Source organism: Alternaria infectoria (assembly GCF_024043175.1).
Source record: "Alternaria infectoria strain BMP 0036 chromosome Unknown scaffold_13, whole genome shotgun sequence".
Classification (NCBI taxonomy): domain Eukaryota; kingdom Fungi; phylum Ascomycota; class Dothideomycetes; order Pleosporales; family Pleosporaceae; genus Alternaria; species Alternaria infectoria.
This window is the reverse complement of record NW_026250702.1, coordinates 393472-410797: the sequence shown is the minus strand read 5'-3', so window position 1 is coordinate 410797 and position 17326 is coordinate 393472. Positions and strand designations below refer to the sequence as shown.

The window sequence follows — 17326 nt, the reverse complement described above, 5'->3', positions numbered from 1 at the left end:
GAAAAGGGACTGTCTCCTCAGCGATGATGACTTGGAGCAGATCCAACTCAAGCTTTATGTTACGACGATACTCTTCGTTTTGACAATAAGCATCGCTAAAAGCTCGGTCCTACTGTTCCTCTATCATCTAGCAGATAGCACACTACGCAGGGCAAGCGTCCTACTTGTTAGTACGCTGGTCCTGATATGGACCATTGCAGTCTTGGCAGGCATGGTCTTTCAGTGTGAGCTACCGACGCCGTGGCTGGTGTGGACGGGGAAGTGTATCCCCTTGGTAAGTCCGGTTTTCATACCGTGACTGAACTCGTTCTAAGTATGGTATAGATACCTTTCTGGATGATCGCCACCATCACGGATGCTGTTCTAGAAACAGCCGTGATCACTCTTTCGGTACATCACATATGGACACTGCGGGAATCCTACCGCCAAAAGGCCTTGGCGACACTACTGTTGTCCATGCGCTTCATGTAAGCAAAGGACCTGACACTTAGCTGAGACCTTGCTGACGTCCCGTGTAGCTTAGTTGCAGCATCTATCATCCGTCTGGTTTATCTTCGACAAGCATACGATCGCAATGGAGACCCAGCTTTCGACTCTTTACCGTACGCCGTGGTCACACAAGGCCAGACGACACTAGCCGTCCTCATCGTTTGCAGTCTCTGCCTCAAGCCGTACTCTCACTTCCAAGCATCCCAATCGCCGGCCCCCAAACCCAAATCAAGACACTCGAAAAACTGGTCTGGTAGCATCACCATTGGTGGCACGCCCTACGAATCATACAAGTCGTTCCCACAAGCGATCATACGAGAACCCCTGCTTGCTATACAAGCGAGCATGTCAACACCCAATTCCCCGGCAGGATCCAGGCACTCGCTGAACGAAGATATACTACTGCCAGATACACCGATACCCGCGCGGTCTGCTAGGAGACCTCCTCGGCCACCTCCACCAAGCGAGGAGCAAAGACCTGATCTAAGTATGTTCACTCGAAGTCCTACCACACAACAGGCGCCAGTAGTGACGAAACTTACTGTTTGTCAAGAGAGAGAAAAGGGAATGGACTTGAAGTCAAGGGGCTTATTGATCCGATAGAGCACATGTATCTCTGTTCGTCCAAAATAGTTATAATGTATTCTGCTGGGCGGTTGCGACAAGTAGCTACGATGAATGAATGCATTAGCCGATGTACCCTCAAGAAAGCAGTTGCTTTAACAGTCTCGCGTACAACTCGTTCTCATGAATATAAGGAAATGTTCCAAGCTCTACAGGATTCCGTTATATATGTTGGTAGTAAAAGGCATACGCAACGACGCGGTAGGTAGGGGTAAAAAAGCGAACACCTGCATGTCTCCCGACGCACCGACCACGCTCATCACCCATTACCGAGCGCATACAACAACGCAGTCAGACGTCTTCTCCAGATCAGCAGCGATGACGAATAGATTTTAATCAGCATATCAGCCTACGAAATTACCGAGTATATACATGCAGGGTAGCTAGAAGCGCAAAACATTTACCACTTTCCCACACGATGATATACCAGAAACAGCGAAGCAATGTCAAAAAAGCTTCGACGTTTACAACTTCCGGAACGGGATAGATGCCGAGGGAACCGAGTAGGCCGGTACCTACATGGGCAGTACAATACACACTGCACTTTCCCAGTGGCTTGAAATGCCTGCTGTCAATCGTCCAACAAGGTACTTGGCATGCAGACGATAAAATTCCCGACGTCAAGGTCGCAACTACACTACGAACTTGAGGACATCAATCGCAGTTCCGACACACAGTAGCTAGAGACAACGTTGTGCAAGTCTCAATACCTCTCATCGCTTCCAACCAACCTCCTCTCTCTCTCCGCCCATCATGGCGACACAAGCATTCGACCCCTCGCACGTCGACCTCACGACAGCCGACAAAGCCGAGGTAATCTGTTACTTCACCGTCGGCGAAAACGAATACAACGGTATGCTCGGCGCGCGTATCTCGTCCATCTTCGTCATCGGCTTCGTCTCAACCCTCGTAACCTACTTCCCCGTCGTCGCGCGCCAGAAACCGTCTTGGAAGATCCCACTCGGTCTCTACACCTTCGCGCGCTTCTTCGGTTCGGGGGTCATAGTCGCAACAGCGTTTATCCACCTGCTGGATCCGGCGTACGAAGCAATAGGCCCGGGGAGTTGTGTGGGAGAAAGCGGAGCTTGGGCGGAGTATCCATGGTGTGCAGCCATAGTGCTGACATCTATCATGGCGGTATTCTGTGTAGATCTAGGTGCAGAAGTATATGTCGAAAGGCATTTTGGCGTGAAGAAAGAAGAGAGCGAGGTTTCCAACAACGCGTTTCTTCGCTCTGACTACAGCAACAACACCAGCGGAGTCGCACCAGGAGCAGCCATGGTGGACCCAGAATCCAACGATAATAACCCAACTCAAGACCACCAAAACGGGGACCATCAAGACCACCACCGCAAACACACAGCAAGCCTACGCAGCTACCACTCCTCGTCCTCCCTCTGCACCACCTCAACAGCAGCCCGCCTCTCCTTCGCCCAGCAAATCGGCGCCTTCCTCGTCCTCGAATTCGGAATCATATTCCACTCCGTCATCATCGGCCTGAACCTCGGCGTCGTCGGTGACGAATTCAAAACCCTCTACCCAGTCCTAGTCTTCCATCAATCCTTCGAAGGATTAGGAATCGGGGCCCGCTTATCCAGTATCTCCTTTCCTAGCGACAAGGCCTGGATGCCGTGGGCGCTTTGTGCCTTATATGGGCTCACGACGCCGCTGGCTATTGCGGTGGGGCTGGGCGTTCGGACGACGTATCTACCGGAGAGTAAGGTTAGTTTGATGGTGCAGGGCGTGTTGAATGCGGTTAGTGCGGGGTTTTTGGTGTATAGTGGGTTGGTGGAGTTGTTGGCTAAGGACTTTTTGTTTGATAGGGAGAGGACGAGGGATTTGGCGAGGTTGGGGTTGATGGTTGGGTATGTGTTTCTTGGGGCGGCGGTTATGGCGCTGATTGGGTGGTGGGCTTGATTGGGGAGGGTGGTATGAGCTGTATACTCATTCCATGAATTCATGAGTGATGTAGTAGATAGGAGGTATTCAGATCGTTTCCACAATCCAAACCTATGCTTACAATCCACCGAAATACCCCCCATTCCCTCATACTTTGAGCCCATACACGCTTTCAGGTCTCCTCAGAGTATAAAGCCTTCATGTTCTGCAGATCAGAAATAATCCTATCGATCTGACCGACATCCTCCAATTCAACCACCTGCTGATAGATGCCCGCAACGCTGATGTTCCAGTCTGTCGTCTCATCGTAGAACGAATCATACGACGTCACCGAAGACGGTCGCAGGGACAACTCATCTGGAGCCCCATGGGCCGGCGGGGGGCCAGGCGAGGAGAAGACAGAGGAGTGCGAGGGCGACGGCAAGAAACCTACGGGTGAACTGGGGGAGCGGAACGCGAGTGGCATAGGGCGGTCGGGCGCTGACGTTGTTAGTCAAACATGAAGTTTATGAGGGGTTGACGGGGATGTAGCATACTGTTAGGTGGGTAATCGCCTCGTCCACCAGGTGAACCAAGGGATGTCGACCTCAACGCCTGGCTTTCTATGACTTTTTCTCGCTGAAGGTGAAGTGAAGGCGGCAACTTGTCGATCCGCGGACTAACTGGCGACGAGAAAGAACGTGTAGGCGTCGTAGTGCCCCCATGTGTGGGAGAGTCGGCGGCAGCTTGTCGCTTGAGGATCGTAGTACGGGATTCACTAGACGTAAGAAGCAGATGTTAGTTTGTGTAATGTGTGAATGCAGCTATGACATGTGTATCTAGAATATGGGTGGTCTTCTGGATGGTTATGAAACGCTGCTAGTAGTAGTAGACATGGGCGAGAAGGTAGATGGTGGTGAGGTGGGAGACGAGCGAAGGAAGGACATGGCAGAGGCATCTAGAACATTGCGTGACACCAGGTCGTGCCCGGACAACGCAAGTTCCCAATGCGTGCGCATCTATGGAGGAGGATTTGTGAAGTGGGCTTAGCGTACGAGGGGCGGATGTCGTGGACGTCGCGGCAGAGTTCTTCGAGACAGAAGTTGTTGAGGCGGGAGAGGTTGTAGCCCTATCAAATATTCATATTAGCCAATCATATATATACAACGGGTGTCGAATGGAGACTCACGCGATCAAGCCCTAACTCCCTTAGATATTTCTTGGCCTCCTGGAAGTGCTCGTCGCTCTCCTTGATCCAGTAGCCGAAGAGAGAGAGGTGGACATCGGCGATGGTCATGTTGCGGACTTCGTCGGCGTACTTCTTCACTTCTTCTGCACTGAGGTTGACGTGCAGGGACTCGTTGCGACGGTGGCGGCTGCTTGGTGTTGGACTTGCAAGGTCGTGGGCGACGTGTGTGCCTTCGCATTCTCCACATTCGTCTCTGAAGCGCCGATTATCGACGCTATCGTCGTAGTCATATTGAGAGTAGTCACCTGGGTCGGCGGTGAAGACGGTGGGGTGGTCGTGTCCGAGGCCTTGGAGCTTGACAAACTTTCGGTCTATGGACTTGTTAGTTTGGGGTTGGAGTAGAGCTCGAGGGTACGTACGACGCTCGCGGATTTTCTCTCTCTCGGCAACAGTCATGAGAGTACTAGGAGAAGGAATGTCCGAGCTGACGAGTGTGGTCTGCTGACTTGCGCGCTCGGTCTCAACGCTTGTGTCTCTGCCCTCGGACTCGGAGCTCATAACCTGCGTCAATGGGCTAGTACTAGCAATACTGCTGCGGTTGCGCGCGAAAAGACTGCCAAAGTTCTTGATGCTACTCTTGCGAAAAGCCTGGCGCTGTGCTTGGTCGTCGTCATTATCGCCAGTGTTCTCCTGCACTTTGGGAGGTTTCGGAACGAAGCTGTCTTTGCGATGCAAATTCTTCTGTGACTTGGCAAGCTGAGGGTATAGCGACGGTACTGATTTTGGCGAGAAGTTGGTCGCTGCCAGCGTCGCTTGCATCTGCGCGTGCGGGAAATCCATATTTTGAGTTCGGCGCGGCGGATACGTGTGCGTTCAAGGGGAAGGGAATGGAGATGGTGCTGAGAAAGAGACGCGGATATAGACGTGTTGGTACGTAGACGACGTGACGGCGTTTGTCAAACTGCGATAGTGACCAAAAGGTAGCTTGCGCACTGACGTCAAAAGTGAAGGTGAATGTGAGCGTGAAGAGGAGTCGATATGGCTGGGTGACGTCCCAATTGAGCGATTGCGCGGCCATTAGCGGACAGTGGAGGAAGATTGAAAGAGGGGGAGAAGATATTCGGGTCTACCACAAGTACGACCTCTTCCAAGGTTCAAGCAGTATCGAATCCACTTGAGATGAACGTGAGTCGATGCGGAAAAGAGCATTCCATAATAATGTGAAATGTGAAAGTATTGGTCTTGTATTTCCCTATACTTGTAGCGCCATCTCAGTATTTTGAAACGCCGGTGGAGTGTAGGTTTCTGAGGATGTCGGTTGAGTTTTCTTCCATGGTCTCGCCTTTATTTCTTTCGACGAGACCAGCTGCGCTCTCGTATATCTTGTAAAGTCTGGTTGAGACCGTCCGACCGGAGCGTACGGTAGCATTCTCGTCATTTAGAACGCAGTTCGAGAGGCTTCTTGCCGGTCTGTACCCTCAATGTCAGCTGAGCATCTTTCGACAAACTGTGCAATCTCCTGGAGGGACTTACTGCTTCGAGCGGGATGTTGTCACCTTCGCACATGACGAGAAGCGTAAAGTCTGGCAATTTGCTGCATGAAGTCTGAGTCCAGTTGTAAAGCATGTTCAGCGGACGTGTAAGGACCTGCGATGTCGGAGGACTCGCTGTCAATGATCCGAATTCGCAATGCGCTCAGACAAGGCTGAACACTATGGACTTCAGGATGACTGGCGTTGGAATCTAAGGACGTGACACAACTGTCGTGTGGAAGATGACCGACTGTGTTGTCGCCCAGCTGTATGGTTGATCACAGAGCATGAGATTAATCCTCACATCGGCTTCAGGGAATGATGAGTGTCAGCGAATTGGTGCTGGCATGAGGGGTGACACCCATGAGACAACAAGACCAGGGTAAATTCGACGGAAAAGCCACTCATCTTGTGAAAGAAGTATAGTTGACACAAAGATGGAAGGAGACAGTATGCGAATCGGAACCTCGCTCCTGAGACGTCCTAGACTTCCTCTTGCTCATCTTACCTACGTCCACACAGGCTCGCCTAATCCAGGAAACGAAGAGCAATCGCATCTCATCTGATGCAAGCTCCGAGTCTCCATGTGATTCTCACTAGTGAGAGAGAATCAACAGCGATAGACGGTCCAATTCACGGCAGTATGTAGGGTGATCAGGTGCAAATCCAACATTGTAGACGTCCCACACCGAGTGTTGGCTGCATCCAGAGGGCAAGTCATGCGCAGACAAACAGGTAGTCTTGCATGGTCAGGTGAAGTTCAATGGAGACATATGTGCAAGCTGGAAGGGAGGGAGGGTCTGACGGCGGCTGTTGAGGGTGGTCCCGACGCAGAAAGTTCCTTGGCGACCCGCCCGCGGGCGTCTTCCAAGTTCCTGCTCCCCGCTCAAAGGGCCGATGCAACAACACGTAGGATTGACTTATCTCGGTCAATAGCCGTTGACAGTCAAGCTTCACCTGCATGCGGTTTCTTCTTGGACCTCGTCTCGGCGATCCTGACCCTGCGGACGGCCCGAGCTTCTGTCCCGCGGCTGCAATGACTGCGACACGCAACATTTCCTATCAACTACCCGAACGGCTCAAGAGCAATCTGCAACAATCTCATCGCTTACCATGACCCCTCACGGACGCGCATCGGGTTAATCTAAAAAGGCTCTTTGACGCACGACTGTGTCTACAACTGGTATGGCATTCGTACACTCCCACCAGTAGCCTGCATGGATCAACCTCGCACGGCGCTTATGGGTGTTACACAACACTGCACAACGGTTTCTGCCGCGAGCAAGATGGGCTATACCCACTTTTCAACATCCTCGATATTGCGGCGCAGTCGTCCTTCACCAGACGCGCCGGACACTGCCCTAAGTTCTAGGTCGTCATGGTGGACAGGTTTGGCGTGACCTTCGACCACTCAGGCATTGGGGGCCAACTCTGATCAGCGAACTCATGATCCTAGCTCTAGGCTGAGCGCCTCGGGAACGAGAACTGGAGGAGCTTCAGGGCAGCGAACCATATACAAGAACGCCTTCTTCTTGTGGTCTGACATCAGGTCCGAGGAACTTACCCACACCTCGAAACGGGCAGCGGTCATGCTTAGGTGAAGGGGCTCGCAGGCTGAAAAGGTGCTTCGTCGCGCTGATTCGCTAGACCATGCAACAAAGTTGAGCGAATGGGGGCTGTGAGCCGCCTTGCGTCGAGACCGAACCACGACAGCAGATCCCAGCCGTTCAGGACAGCACCCGATGTTGGTCCACCCCCCGGGTCCCCGTTGTTGGCACTTCCTATCCTGCAGGCGCTGCTCTATATGAATTGCGGCGTGGTTGATGCAAGTTGTCCGCCGTCAGCCAATGAAGCGCTAACTTTAGCGCCCCCGCGAGTTGGGTCGCCAATCATTCCCTACTTAGCCGCATATCCAACGTCCTTCATTCTTTAGGAGCTTTCCGTGCCATGTCGCGACGGCGGGGTCAGGACAGGCGGCTCTCGAGTCTTGACACGCGTTAAGACCAACGGGCGTAGTCCCACATTGCCACCTCAGTAGCAGGAATGCGCAGATAGATCTGTCAGCTGTAAACGGTGTGGTACGCACCGTCGCGGCGCGGATGACGCGTGTGTGGTGCATTCATATAACAAAAGTGTAGCCTGCAGATCATAGGTTGTACCGCTTTCAGCCCTCTGTTATCGTTCTGTTTCGTTTGGGGGCGCAGCTTTGGTCTCCTCTGCCGTCTGATTTACCCAGTTGACCGGTCTCGTTGCTACGCCGCAATACTCTCCTTTCGGTACTTACGTGTCTACGGGTGCCGCCTTCTTTTACATCCTTCGCCGCCGCCTTTCCCGCGCTTCTTTTCGTATCGTGCGTCTCGTTCGCACTATCACACAACGCCTCCGCGATTTAAGATTACTACCTTCATTGAAAAGCTTGTCCCTAACTTGGCACTGTCACACCCATAGACATGGCTACACTGTCGGTGCCGTCGCCTAGCCTGGGCTCGGGTTCATTGGGTGCCAGCATCCACAGACCGCTCTCCACTCACGGGCTGCCAAAGCAGCCGCGTACAATGTCACCCGAACGACCACATCGTTTCTCCGCAAAGTCCACAAAGAGCTATCCTCCTCCAGCTCTTGTACACACTCCTATGACACCACAATCCCTGGGACCAATGTCTCCCCCACCTATGTCAGCAAAGTCTTTCGGCACCTTCATCGACTCGGAGCCGTCGACGCCAGCCTACTCACCAAGGATGGACCACCAGTGGGACGACTCATCGGTGGTCCTAGTCCGTCCCATGTCCTCGTCTTCTGAACCTTCCAGCCCTACTGAGCCAGTATGGCGCATGCTGCAACCACTGCCTGTGAAGGCCCCACCAAAGCCCAAAGCCAGCACCGTCAGAGCTCAGTCCAAAGAACCGGTCTCCTCTGCCAAGGAGATTTCATCACAGACATCGCTTTCATCGCACCCTACTAAGCAGGCGAGCTACGTCAATCGCCCCCACGCGATCAAGCTAGCAAGCCTATCACAACAAGATTTTCCTCCGAAGAGCGAAGATATCCCACAGGGTGATGTTACATCACCCCAGCCGACGGCCAGCACTCCTACGGCAGCCGCCTTCGGGAAACTGGCAAACAAGATGAAGTTGATGCTACGGCGTAAGAACACGAACGCAAAGAAAAAGGAGAAGAAGAAGCGAGAGTACGAAGAGGTCGACCGTATAGAGGATGTACACTGGACAGAGATGTGACCTTCACCTCATACCAAATGTTTCGAACATCTCAAAGTCCGACGTCTATTGCTACACACGGAGATGGGGAGGAGGCTGGACGCTGCGATTCCTCGTCGGTGCATCGTACGAAAGCATCCGGGAATTAATACAAGGCATCGGTGTCCGAAGGAAGATGGAACTGTATCAGAACTACACATCAAGACTGTTGCTTATACTCGTCCGGTCAGATTAATGAGCTGCTGGCCACCAACATCACTCTTGTCGGCGTATACGTGGCGTACTTGATGTTTCCCTTTGGTTTTGGGAGGCGTTTTGGATCCTTATGGCTTTCATGAGTTGCACAAGCAAGTAACGACGATACCCAATCCTTACCATAGCCTATTATTAGCAACTATCTTTTCATCACTAAACTCGTAAACACCACTGCCGATGACCATGGAGCGATGAGTTCTCACTAGAACCATCTATAATGATCACGCAGAGACCATCAAACACCTTGTATCCCACAAAGGCCTTGCGACTATAAGCCAGCGCATCCTTTCTGGACTCAATGTTTTCGTGCCAAGCACCTGCCCGATTACTCCACGTGAAAGGGTGATCAAACTAGCGCGTGCACAGACCATCAAGTCTAAGCTCCACAACGCGAAAGAAGCAGAACACATCTCACCTATCTTGCGATACAGGTAATATTCTAGGTAAAATGATTCCAAGAAGGCTGGCAAGCGCCGTACGGCTCAAATGCGCCGGTAAAGCACAGCCTCAAACGCGGTTACAGAGGCCACTCGCGGTGACGACCCGTGCTTTACGGCCACACACAGCACGCGTTCATTCAAGTCCGTTATCACGTGCTTTCTCGCAGACAAGACTCCTACAAACCCATCCTAAGAGTGTAAGAACCAATGGAAAAGATATCCCCCTCTCCCACACGCGATGGAACCAACCAGCCAAGAACCCCACAACCACACTCCTAGAATCGCGCTTTCCAACCAAAACCGTCCTTGTACTCCTCACCCTAGGCGGCCTAGCATACTACTTCGTCGACATAGTAGAAACCGACTGGACAGACAGCGTCTACGGCGCCTTCGAAACCGGCGACGATGCCTCCCAACTCGCCCAACCCCTCCACTTCTACTCCTCAAAAGAAGAAGTGCAACACATCCTCGACTTCCACATCCCAGACCCCAGCGCCCCGATGAAAGACCCCGCCGTAGCGAAGTTCTTCTCGGAGCAATTCGACAAGCTATGCTACGGGTGGATGATGACGCCCGATGATTCAAAGAAAGGTGTCGAAGGCATGCCGGACGTGCAAATGCCCATCACACACGGATGCCGGTTCCGCAGCAACGAGCCATGTGAGGATTTCTTCGCGCTAGGAACGTCGCCTGGTCCCGGGCAAAACCTGTGGAATTACTGGACCGTACTAGATGGGCATGCAGGACGACACACGGCATTCTACCTCCAATGGACACTAATCCCCATGGTATCCTCCGCGCTCAGCACCCTAACACCGCACGCCTCGAGCCACCAAATCGAAAGCAGTATAAAAACCGCCTTCCTCGCCACGGACAAAAGTATCATGTCCCGCGCCAAAACAGCCGCTGCCTGGTTCCCCGCCGCCAACGCCGCCGCCATCGCCGCGCTCACACCCGCTTTCTCGGGGTCCTGCGCGCTACTCGCTGCATTCGATCCCCAGACCTCCAAACTCCGCGTCGCATGCACAGGAGACTCGCGCGCCGTCCTCGGCCGCTGGGACCCCTCCACAAACACCTACACCTGCATCCCCCTCTCCGAAGACCAAACCGGCTTCAACGCCAAAGAAGTCGAACGACTAAGCAAGCAACACCCCGACGAACCCTCCGTCATAGACCCTAAAACAGGCCGCATGCTAGGCATAGCCGTAACCCGCGGCTTCGGCGACCACCGCTGGAAATGGGATAACGAGACTATCAAAGCGTGCCAGCACAAATTCTGGGGCACGGCGCCAAGGCCAGGGAACCTGAGTCCCCCGTATATGACGGCGGAGCCTGAAGTTACGGAAACGGATGTTGTGAGGAGGGAGCCGCGGGATGGGATGCTGTGTGGTGATGATGGGAAAGCAGAAGGAGAAGGAGGGAAAAGCGATTTCCTCATCCTCGCTTCGGATGGGCTTTGGGATCGGATTTCCTCAGAACATGCCGTCGAGTGCGTGTCCCGCTATCTCTCCGCGCGCGCCCGTGGCCAGGGTTCCGTGAAGCAAGACCCGGAACTCCTGCGTAACCCGCCTGTTTTCCCTCAAAACTTCTCTAGCTTGGATCCGGGTGTGACGTGCGATCCCGCGGCCGGCGAAGACGTGGATTGGAAAGCGGAGCCGCAGTATTTTGCGATTGAAGATGAGAATGCGGCGGTTTGTTTGGCGAGGAATGCGATGGGTGGGAATAGGAGGGGGTTGTTCCTGGGGGTTTTGGCGGGGCCGGAGCCGTTGAGTCGGAATGCGGTGGATGATACTACTATTGTGGTTGTGTTTTTTGATAAGGTCGGGGATGAGGGAAAAGCGGGTGGCAAGGGTCAGGGAGGGGCCAAGACAGTAGTGGAGGGGGAGAAGAAGAAGAAGTGGTGGTGGCCTTTGTGAAGGACAACGTGAGGTGGAATGAGGCGAGATGGCTATGTAGGAGAGGAGAGAAAAGAAGGAAATTCAGATATCAACAAAATCGATGTGTTTATGTCATGACTAGAAGCCACCACCACCCCTCCGCCTCCCCTCCGCCTCCCCCACCCACCCTTTTGGCGGGGCCAGAGCCGTTGAGTAGGAATGCGGTGGATGATACTACTATTATGGTTGTGTTTTTTGATAAGGTTGGGGAGGAGGGGACGAAGAAGGGGAGTGGAGAGGCAGCGAGGGAGAATGGAGATGGGGAGAAGAAGAAGAGGTGGTGGTGGCCGTTGTGAGGAAGACATGAGTACATGGTTCATATGATGAGATATGGATGGCTTCCTAATTCCATTTCAGACCTGAGATGCCTATTGGTAGACTACAGAAAAACAAAGCAAGAGAGTAGTGATGTTGATATCATCCAGTCCAAGCCGGCCAAAACAACGCCTCAAACCCAAGCCATGCAAATGCTACTGATCCTCTCAACCAGAAAGAGATAATGATATCACAGCCCCCCATCCGAAAAACGCAACAGTCCCGCCCTCCGTCTGACTTTCCTCATCTCCTCATCTTTCCCATCCCTACTCCTATCCCTCTTCATACCACCTACCCACCCCCGCTTGAAGCATAACCCCAACCCTTTCCAAGCCCCCCTGTCCAGACCCCAATACATACATCTGCGCGCCCATTGCCCACTCGCATAGACAACGCCATACCTCTCCTTGCACACACGAATATCTTGCCGGGCCATGTTGAGAGCAAGAATACATGGCTGGCCCACCTCCTAGGAATACTACTGTAGGAAATCGCGTTGGACGTTGATGAAAGCGCCGGGCCCGCCGTCGTCGGCGAGTTCGGTGACGAGGGCTTCGGTTTGTTGGATTAGGCGTTCGAGGGCTGCGGAGGAGGATTTGCCGAGGGAGACTGCGTGGGTGTTGTTGTTAGTTTGAGCTCTTCTTCTGTATCTTCCATCTTGTACGTACCTAAAATAGCGCTATTGAGTTCCTCAGCAACAGGCGCCCTCCCCGAAATCTCCAGCAAAGGCGCCAGCGCACTCTCCCGCGCATCCGCATATGCTATAAGCGCAAACGTATCCTCAAGAGCGCGCTTGACTTCCCGTCTTGGGTCGTTGGTGAACTCGGATTTCAGCTCCATGCCATATGCTATAGTTTCGCTTGTCGCTCGTTCGCTCTTGACTACCTTGTCTTCCATGTCGTCCTCGTCTCCGACTTCCAAGTAGTCGTCTTGGTCTTTGTTGTCCCAGCTGGGTGGTGGGTTGTGTACGCCTAGTTGCTCGTCGAGCTCCATTTCGAAATCGTATTCTTCTGCTGCGGTTGAGTTGCGCTTGTTGGGATTCGAAGCGGTGGATCGTTTGGATGATGGTGCTGGTGCGGATTGGCATTGTGCATTCAACTCTCCGCATCGTCGGATCATCTCGATGAACTTTCGGCAGCGGAGTTTGAAGTAGATGTTTTCGTTGTCGCGGAGCACTGAGGGGTAGTATGCGGTGGTGTGCTTAAGCGCCTTGTCAATGTCGCCCTCGAGGATCGCTGTCCGTATTTCTGCTTCCTGTTAGCATGCGTTTGTACCCTGAGGGACGAGCTTACTTTGTCGGTTCAGCGCATCCAGATCTTCTACTGCTGATCGGTATGAAACGTCTGCCTCGTCGTTATTCGCAAGCGCTCTTGCTTCCTCGACAATCTCATCCGAGAAAGCTCGTGTAGTCTCTACGTAGCCGTCGTGCGCCAGATACTGTCCCACCAGCTGATGTATCAACGCATCCTCGCCTCCCAACGCACCCGCCTCTGTTTTGGTCCGGGCGATCTCAGCTTGTATGGCAGCCTTCTCGTCTTGTACCATCTTGTCGATATCGAAAGCGAAGGGTTCTTGGCCAAAGTTGACGCGCACCATCTCGCCAGGCTTCTTCATGCCTACAGTAGGATAGTATGGCATGTTGGGTTTCAGATCTCGGAAAGCCGTCCCTGAACCTGTTAGTACTATCTATATCCCTCACTTCGCATACTCACCTTGCATATGACCATTCTTTGTGAAGAAAGCAGTATTTGTCCGGAAGTTGATGCCACAGCCGATAACATCCAGTGTGCCAAACTTAGGCCCATATGATTTTCCGGAAGTGGTATTACTAAAGACCTGGCCATCGTCGCCATGGTACGCATACGAGTCGGGCTCCCAACCCGGTATCCTGCTGAGAGCGACTTTGGGTCCTGAGAAACCCACTCCGATCATTCTACTGCCCGGTGAATTAGCGTGTGCATTAAAAGGTGTCAAACAAACATACCCGTCTTTCCCCTTAGAGACGACAGTAACCTCGTAGTAGTAGATCCCACACTGCCGCGGCATGGGAAAGTCCGCGCGAACCGACGCAGCTTCATCGTGTGTCTTCTGTGAGCCCGAGAACTTGGCCAACCTCTGACCATCCTCCAGCTCAAGCTGAGGAAACCTGTCTGCGTCATTCCACCGTGTCGGCCATGGCGCTACCGGCTCATCCACAAAGACCGGCGCACGCTCTACTATCTCATGCGTGAGACCGCGGTGTGACGGCGCCATCTTGTGCAGGTTGACGCTGCTAGAACTAGTAGACAGCGAGCCCGCATTGGACGAGTGCGTTGACTTGTATTCCCGCTGGGCTGCCAGCTTCGCCTTGTGCGCCTCTTGTAACTTCTCGGCGTGCTTGGACCCGCGCAGGTAGGAAGGCACGAAGAACGGCGGTATATCCTGTGTCGACCCTCCCAAGCCATGCCAGTAGCCAGACTGGCTGGAATATGAGGGCAGTGGCCCACCGGCCCTTCCGAAACTCGTAGACATGTGGCCGTCGGCGTCGATGGAGCGAGAGAGGCGGTTCGGGTGCGATGTTGAGCCGCTGTTGGCGAGATGTGCAAAGGCGCCGGATCGGGTGGGTTGTTGGAATGAGCTATTGCTGCCTGCCGATGCAGCGGCTACTCTGGCGTAGCTGTCCCTCCGAGGATTCATAGTGGTCGATAGTGGCGCTGCTGCCAACTACCAGCGTGTTCGGGCGGACGTTTGGAAGCGATCGCAAAGGGCGGACACGCAGACTACGCGAGTAGTAATGGTCGAGCGGGCGGTCGTAGTCGCTGACGGGGTTTGGAGACGTCCAACAGCGCTGTGACGCGTGGGCTAGCTGTCTCTGGCGCCGAGTGAATGCGGTACTCTGTGCTGGAAGGTGCCAACGGCAAGGGCAAGAATCAACGGCACCCGGGCTCCTGTGAGGCGATCGTCACAAATGCATTCATGGTATCATCAACGGAGAATTTGCTGCAGGAAAGCTAGCGAAGGAGTGCTGGGCAGGTTGTACGTCAATGAGGTCGGTACATGGGCGGAGGTTTGGATGCGCCGAGCTATCGGTGGAGATCCCCGCGATCCACGGGTACGATAACGCCATCCAGGTCACGCTCATCCTTGACATTCATCATACTATGCAGCTTCAAAAGTGGGCACTCTACAATCTCAAGGCGCGAGAAGACACACACTGTCACGTTGAAAACCTTTCGCATGGCATATTGGCAACACCCGCTACCGAGGTTCTCAAGATGCATGCATGGACAAGTACTTGTAGTTTGACATGGATATTCAATTCTCTCCATAATGCTATGCAAAGCCCCTTTCCGTCTCTACCCGGATTCCATATCCGTTGTCAGTATTTGCGATGTCCATTCACAACATACTTGTGCGCCGTACACCATGCTGCCCATGGCAAGCCAGTGACGCCCCAGTTGGCGCCTTTTACGTAGTAATGCAATGCGCTCCCTCAACGCCAAACAAGACAAAGGAAGCAAGTCGATATAGAAAACAGGTAGCAAGAAATGAAGTAAGGTCGAGCCGCAAGAGGTGCAGGCTACAGCAGGGATACATCGAAGGAAATGAGACCAAGAGCGTTCATGCCTCAAGCGGGAATAGGAGCAGGAGAACTCGCTATGCCGTTCATGGGCGTTGGTACGGGTGTGCTGTCGCCGTTCAGTCCGCTCTTGTCGCTGATAGCGCTGCTCTCGTCCTTCAGCTTGGACTCGCTGGTGCCGGTGCTGTCGCTCTTGACGTCGTCGGCGAAGGCGCCCTTGCGGCCTGGCTGGTATGTAGGCACTTGCCACATGACGCCGGTGAAGCTGCGGACCTGGAATCCCTTCTTCTCCCAGCGACGGCACTTGGCCCCTGACCTGTCGAGGGCGCGCAGACGCTCGTTGATGGCTCCCAGGTTTGCCTTGGGGCCTGCCTTGTTGATGGCTGCGGGTGCCGGGAAGGGCCCCTTGGAGTTGGGGTCGTTGATCATGTCGCCCATCTTCTTCCTCTTTGGCCCTGGCTTGGCCTTGGATGGTTTGGGGGTTGCGCCTGGGCCATTCGCGCCAGCTTCCATCTGCGCAGCACTCCGCTTGCTGCCGGGCTTGGGGCCCTTCCTCTTCGAAGAGGGGGGCGCCAGCGACGACGGTGTGCTTCCGTTCATGTTGGGGGTTGAGTCGGCGGGCGTGGCAGCAGGTGAGGGCTCGTTAATCTGCGGCGCGGGTGTTGGTGGAGAGGGCTTGGCCTCTTCCTTGGGCGGCGTTGCAGGCTCGTGTGGAAAGTCTCGCAGAGAATCCGGTGACAGCTTGAGTGCGACGACGAGGGTCTTTGGTGATTTCGTGGTCATGTTCGCGTGCAGAGGAACGCGGCGATGATGGACGGAGATGGCTGATGTGGAGGGCAGCAGAGATGGTGGTGGTGATGGACTGGCTTGCAGCGGTGAGGAGAGCAGACAGTGGCTCTGCCGGTCAGCGCGTTGGCGTGTCGGTGGCTAGGGTGAGCAGCAAGCTGGGTGAGCCGTGCTTCACAGGAAGTCGAGGTATCGTCGAGCTGATGAAGCGCGTCGATGCAAGCAGAGCGTGGTGAGATGCAGAGGGGGAGTGGCAGGGAGAGTGGGTGGTGACGAAGGTTGCCGCGAGGGCAAAGAAAGGGCTTCGCCGGCCCAGCTGGGGTGGTCGGTTTCCCAGATCATATTGGGCGGGAATCGTCGCTAACGTTTTCTCATTGTATTCCGACACTCCCAAGAGGAGGAGGGCGCACGGCCCCCAGTCACGCTAGCCGCATTTGTGCTCTGGATATCTCGCTGTCGCTGCTGGCAGGCAATTATCGCATGTGCATCGCGTTTTCCATTCCATTCTCCTGTCTGTTCTGCCTGCCGTGGTGTGCTCGGCAGGATGTTGGCGTTCGACTGGCGAGGTCCGTGTGGCATCGAGCTAAATTGCGCGTTCCATGGAGCGGCGGGCGGTGCGGTAGAAGCATCGCGCATCGCCCACCCGGAGTCTGACACCACCCCAACCTTTTCTTCATCCGAGACGCTCAGAGTCTGCAGTCCAGCGGACATGGTTCTATACTTGGAATGCCCTTACTTCTCTGGGGCTCACCGCACTGCGACGCGCCTTGCATCCTCATCCATGGTTCTATCGAGGCGCATCAGCTTGCACAGTACCGCTGACTCTCATGCATCGCCCCTGGGCCTGATCACAATCCACAACCAGGGACAACGCCTACCAACCGAGGCCGAGTGACGTTTGCTAGACCTGCCGCCGCATCCATCGTAGCCCCAGCCATCCACGATTAATCTAGACAAGTCGCAGCATTGGTGTTGCCTTAGCCTTGCCCAGAACATGTTCAAGGTCATCGCCTTCAGATCAACGCCAATACAGGTTTCATCGTCGTTTGTGTGATGAAGCGACGCCGCGCCACGCCATCCGAAGTCAATCCGTGCCAATAATTGTGG

The 17326-nt window shown here is 54.1% G+C and overlaps 5 protein-coding genes across 5 annotated transcripts; 2 read left to right on the top strand and 3 right to left on the bottom strand.

The window, feature by feature from the left end:
• Positions 1–1866: 1866 nt before the first annotated feature.
• J4E92_007643 (uncharacterized protein) lies at positions 1867–3030 on the top strand (the record flags this gene model as incomplete). The annotated part of the gene is made up of 2 exons (XM_051499006.1): positions 1867–2104; positions 2270–3030. The coding sequence occupies 2 exons, from the start codon at positions 1867–1869 to the stop codon at positions 3028–3030; spliced, it is 999 nt and encodes a 332-aa protein (XP_051350741.1).
• A 1114-nt stretch (positions 3031–4144) lies between these two features.
• J4E92_007642 (uncharacterized protein) lies at positions 4145–5020 on the bottom strand (the record flags this gene model as incomplete). Its single annotated transcript, XM_051499005.1, has 2 exons — positions 4145–4551; positions 4600–5020. 2 exons carry the CDS (start codon positions 5018–5020, stop codon positions 4145–4147), a joined length of 828 nt encoding a protein of 275 aa, XP_051350740.1.
• Positions 5021–8267: 3247 nt separating this feature from the next.
• J4E92_007641 (uncharacterized protein) lies at positions 8268–11538 on the top strand (the record flags this gene model as incomplete). The annotated part of the gene is made up of 2 exons (XM_051499004.1): positions 8268–8927; positions 9817–11538. The coding sequence occupies 2 exons, from the start codon at positions 8268–8270 to the stop codon at positions 11536–11538; spliced, it is 2382 nt and encodes a 793-aa protein (XP_051350739.1).
• An 814-nt stretch (positions 11539–12352) lies between these two features.
• On the bottom strand, positions 12353–14550 carry J4E92_007640 (uncharacterized protein; the record flags this gene model as incomplete). The annotated part of the gene is made up of 5 exons (XM_051499003.1): positions 12353–12483; positions 12543–13121; positions 13167–13541; positions 13587–13810; positions 13859–14550. The coding sequence occupies 5 exons, from the start codon at positions 14548–14550 to the stop codon at positions 12353–12355; spliced, it is 2001 nt and encodes a 666-aa protein (XP_051350738.1).
• Positions 14551–15481: 931 nt separating this feature from the next.
• Positions 15482–16216, bottom strand: J4E92_007639 (uncharacterized protein; the record flags this gene model as incomplete). Its single annotated transcript, XM_051499002.1, has 1 exon — positions 15482–16216. The coding sequence occupies one exon, from the start codon at positions 16214–16216 to the stop codon at positions 15482–15484; it is 735 nt and encodes a 244-aa protein (XP_051350737.1).
• Between the last annotated feature and the right edge of the window lie 1110 nt (positions 16217–17326).